Source organism: Apteryx rowi, unplaced genomic scaffold, assembly GCF_003343035.1.
Source record: "Apteryx rowi isolate R43461 unplaced genomic scaffold, aptRow1 scaffold_1375, whole genome shotgun sequence".
In the NCBI taxonomy this organism is placed as follows: Eukaryota; Metazoa; Chordata; class Aves; order Apterygiformes; family Apterygidae; genus Apteryx; species Apteryx rowi.
The window spans coordinates 12,139-16,944 of NW_020447614.1; the positions used below are offsets into that span (position 1 = coordinate 12,139).

The 4,806-nt window shown below is 67.5% G+C and overlaps 1 protein-coding gene across 1 annotated transcript; it reads right to left on the bottom strand.

The window, feature by feature from the left end:
- Positions 1-6: 6 nt before the first annotated feature.
- G6PC3 (glucose-6-phosphatase catalytic subunit 3) lies at positions 7-4,786 on the bottom strand. The gene is made up of 7 exons (XM_026057243.1): positions 4,455-4,786; positions 4,072-4,298; positions 3,368-3,474; positions 1,843-1,933; positions 1,338-1,456; positions 903-1,044; positions 7-718 (listed from the first exon to the last, which is right to left on the bottom strand). Exons 2-7 carry the CDS (start codon positions 4,287-4,289, stop codon positions 364-366), a joined length of 1,032 nt encoding a protein of 343 aa, XP_025913028.1. The 5' UTR covers positions 4,290-4,298; positions 4,455-4,786; the 3' UTR covers positions 7-363.
- Positions 4,787-4,806: the final 20 nt, after the last annotated feature.

The following is a 4,806-nucleotide window of genomic DNA, read 5'->3' on the forward strand; positions in this document are numbered from 1 at the left end:
GTACCTCTTGGCCTCCAGGTTGTGACTGGCCTCTCTGGTCGGCCCCGTGTCCCCCAGGCCGTGTCCCCAGCCCCCCCGGGCCGTGGGGACACCCCGAGCTCTGCCGCCGGGGCCCTGGCACCGCTCTGTCACCGCGTCCCGTGCTTGGGGGTCCTGCTGCCCCGTGCCCGGAGCAGGGAGGTTAGCGCAGCACGGGTTAAAAAACTGGCTTTCTGTCCCCAAAGGAGGGGGGGGGTGCGATGCCTCCGGCATGGAGCCACCCGATGGGTGCAGCCGAGGGCAAAGCTGGGAGGGAGCAGCAGGTTCGGCCGCCGCCGCCCCGGAGCAGCGGGCTCCGGAGCCGGGGCGCCGTGGGGAGGAACGCTACTCGGAGCGGGGGGAGCCCTGCGGGCGGGCGAGGGCGAGGACGAGCCGGGGCACGAGCGCCGCCACGAGCCAGGGCCCCGCGGCGTACTTGAGGAAGCTGGCGCCGTACCACAGGGCCGCGTCGCCCAGCTGCGGGAGGACGCGGTGCAGCACGTGCACGGCCGCCGCGGCCAGCGCGGCGCAGGCGGCCCTGTGCCACCGGGCGAGACGCTCGCGCCGCGGCCGGGGGGAGCCCGCGGCCAGCGCCAGCCCCAGGGCGCTGCCGGCGTCGCGGCACACGGACGTGAAGGGCCGCGTGTCGAAGCGGAGCCAGGCGGGGTTCGCGCACCACTGCGTGGCCAGGCGGATGGACCTGCAGAGGCAGCAGAAGCATGATGAGGGTGTGTGTGTGTGGGGGGGTGGCCGGCACCCCCCCTCTAAAAAGGGGGGCACCGTGAGACGGGGCAGCCGTGCAGGGAGTGCGCTGCACCCGCTCCAGCGCAGCGTCCACCCGGTGCGGGAGGCGGGCGGGATGGATCCCGGGGCAGAGCGCTCACCAGTCAATGTCGGTGCCGGCGGTGATCATGAGCCGGTGCAGGGCGACGGCGCTCAGCAGCAGGCTCAGCGAGGTGCAGGCGAAGAAGGCCGGCGTGTGTGTGGCCGGGGTGCGAGCGTGCAGGCCCCAGCCCAGGGCCGCCCCTAGGCAGCGAGGACAGGCAGGCTGGGGCACGGGGCCGGCCGCGGGGGCCTGGGAGGGCATGGCTGGTGCCCAAAATGCTCCCAGGAGGGGCCGTGCCGGCCCCAGAGCTGGCAAAGGCAGCCAGTCCCACGCCAGCAGGCAGCTCCACACCACGCTCGGCCCTGCCGGGGCGGCCGAAGTCCCGGGACAGGTCTCAGCACATCACCCCCCGCTGTGCCACTGCCTGGTCTCCTCGCAGCCCCGGGCAGAGCRACCTGAACCGTCCCAGCCCCGCTGTCCCCGTGCCACTCACCCGCCAGGATGCCACCGACCACCTGATGGGGGAAGTGAGCGAGGACGAAGACCCGCGAGAGCCCCACGGCCAGCTGCAGCAGGGTGTAGGCGGCGAAGGGGGCCAGCTTCACGGCCACGCTGCAAGGCAAGGAGGGCGAGCGGTGACGGGGGGACACGGCTGGCGGGCCCAGGCCAGCTCCCAGGCACGGGGAGCGCTTTGCAGCAGCTGGGGCAGGGCTGGACCCCTCCTCAGCAGAAGAAATGAGAGCAAACACCAGCGAAGAAGGCAAAACAGCARGTCGGTGGAGCAGGGAGGGCTTGGTGGGGTCCCCGGGGCTTTGCAGGGGGCCAACCCGGTCTTGGTCTCCTTGTCCCCCCACCGCTGCATGACACTGGAGCGAGCCGGACCCTCAGACCCAGGGATCTCACCCTGGTCACGGGTGCTGTTTATTAGAGTAGCCAGGAACGGGGCTGAGCACGGGGTGAGGTGTGCGGGGAGGGATGGCCCCGTCGCAGGGACTCACCTCCTGGAGTGCCTGGAGGCCAGCGCCGTCAGGGCRGTCACGAGCGGCCACAGGGCTGCCCCCGTGATCATGCAGTGGCCGGAGGGGCTGCCTGCGGAGGGGAAGCACAGGACGCTGAACGAACCGTCTCCCTCGGGCTGAAGCAGCCGTCGCGGCTTCGGGCCCGGCCCCTCCGCGTCGCAGAGCCCCAACAGCAGCGCAGAGCCGATAAACGCCGTCTCCTCTCCACGTCGATGCCTCCCCGGCGGGGCCTTGCCAGCGCGCAGCTATTTAGCGAGGATGCCTGTGAGATTTTCACGCCTCCACGCCTAAAGCTAGCTTTACGGGCCACATGGCTTCCACCCAGGGTCAGCGAGGACAGGACGCGCTGCCGGCACGGCGGCTCCCTCCCGCCAGCCGGGACGAGCAGGGCTGGGCTGGAGGGCAGCGGCTGCTGAGCTCAGCCGTAACGGCCAGGCCGACCTGCCTCTGCCCTGGGTTCCCTCTTGGCTGACAACCAAGAGCCAGAGCCAAAGCAAAGGGCTCATCCCGGGGACACGGATGGAGGGAGGCAAACAGCATCGCCGGAACGAGCCAGCGTCTGCGGGTGAGGGTGCAGCATCGCCCGCCCAGGAAAATGGGCAGGGAAAGGGGCCCCGTAAACAGGGGAGGGCGGGTGGAAAGGGCGCGGGAGGCTCCGTTGTCCCTGCCGCCGGCAGACTCTCCTGTGGGTTTCCTGGCCCCGGAGCTGCCTGTGCTCTTTCCACCTTGCCAAGGGCTGTGGCGCCCGTTCTGCTCCCCACCGCTCGCTCGTTTGCTCCGCTGCGAGTCGCTGGCTGACGAACAGCTTTCCCGCTCAGCACGTCCTGCCGGCCCAGCGGCAGCCTCTGGCCGCAGCGACACGGGCTGAGCGCTGTGTTGAGCTGTCTGGATGGGGCCGAGAGCACCAGGAGGGGCAAGATCTCCCAGGCTCCTAAAGCGCCATCCATGCGGGGCAATCGCAGCCCTGTGCTATGGATGCCTGCGGCCCGCCAGCCCCTCTGCTTTTGGCAGGACCGACTGCATTTACTTATGTGGCTGAAGGGCAAATTCACGTTTTACAGCTAGGAAACTGAGGCTGCTAGCCAGGAAAGAAGGAACAATGCTTTCTCTAATGCGAGCTTTGCAGGAATGGTCTTCCTAGCCCCTGGCAGTGTCGTCTTTATAGAGCTAAGCACTGGCAACAGAGTGCACAATCACTGAAGACACCTCAGCTCTAAAATCAGCCAGACCTAAAGCTTCTCTGGATCCCTCTACGCCCTTTGAAGCAAATGGAGAATTGTCCAGTGCCACCCTGTTTCCCTGTGTGGTCTCYGCTCCACGCTCTCCCTCGCTGTGGCTCGCTAAGCCGGGATGCCACCGGCTGCCCCTCTGCAGCGGGAGCGGTGTGTCAGCGCGAGGCAGCGTGCCGTTGGCAGTGTGCCGACGGTGGGTCGCCCCGAGCCGGGACCCCCCGTTCTGCAGGATTCCCTGGAGACGTGAGCCAAAGCTTTCGCCCRGAACTCACCCGGTCCCGTTTCGCAGGAGACGGGGAACTGGTGCACTGAGACCGGCTGCTCCTTGAAGAGTCCCGATTCATGGACCCACCAGAACGGGCGCTCCCCAAATAAGAACCTGGTGGAGACAGAAGAAACGGAGCAGTGAATCGCTCCTGAGCAAACCAGCCCAAAGCCTTCGTTGCCCATGTGGTCCCTCTGGAACCGAGGGCCTGCTCCCCCGGCAAAGAGCGCCCCGGCTATGCTATGGCCCGTGCCGCGGGGTCTGTAGGAGAGCAGAGCCCGGCAGAGCCAAGACGGGGGAGAGGATCACGTGGCAGCTTCCCACGGAGGGGATGACAGGGATCCTCAGCATAGGCAGCCCCTAAATGTTGGCTCCCTTCCTACCCCGGCAGGCAGCAGCAGGGAGGAGGGCAGGTTCCCTGCCCGTTCTCACGGTTCCTGGGCTACCAGTTGCACCTCGGATTGGCACAGTTTTGCCTGTTGCGAATGTCTGGCAAATGCGTTACCACCGGTGAGCGGAGCTGCAGAAACTCTGCGCTTTCAGCACGGCACAGGCAGGGAGCAGCACGGGCGCCTAAAGGCTCGGTGAGCAGAAGCCTGCGATTGTGTTTTCGCCCAGCTGTTGTAAACGCGCCAACAGCCGTCACTCTGCCCCCAGGGACGCGCTAGGAGAGCAGGTACAGCGCGGCGGGCACCTGGGCTCCCTCCTCACCATTTGAAGATCACGTTGAGCCACTCGGAGACGAGGCCAATCCACAGCACCGACACCCCCACCTTGCGGTCGAGAAAATAGGCGAGAGGGAAGCAGACGGTGAAGATGCTTTTGGGATCAGCCAGGGAGGTCACCGAGAGCCAGAACTTCTCCAGCCAGGGCGGCCCTGACTGCAGCACCTCCGCGAAGCGGATTCCAGCGGTATGCAGCACGTCCATGGTGCCGGCCTGGAGGGAGGCAGGGAGCGAGCGTCAGGGCTCGGGGCTCGACGCCGAGTTCGCAGAGCAGTTCAACGGGTAGAGACGGGGCTGGGGAAGGGGCTCGGAGGTGCCTCCTTGAGGCCTGGCGCACTTGTCACACCGCGGCTCGCTGCTGGGACTGACCTGGGGGACTCCTTGGAGCGGGATGCCGGAGCTGGCACAGGTTCAAGGAGCAGTTTGACCATGCCCCTGGAAGGGTCCAACAGGGACTATTAACACTAAGATTTCCCCCCTGCCACAGCTCGGGGCCCCCCCAGGGTGCAGAACACCGGCAGCAGGGATAACGCCGTGGGGAAGCGTCGTCACGTGTGTGGGGCCGGCTGGGCCCTGCTCGAGGGGCAGCAAGCCCCGTTTTGGGGTTCACAAGAGCGGCCAGGCTGCCCCAAAGAGCTCTGGCAGTGTGGGACCCGGGCTCCGGGGCAGGAGGGGATGAGGGCTGGCGGGGTGGCCTGGTCCCCCCCAGGGGTAAGTGGGG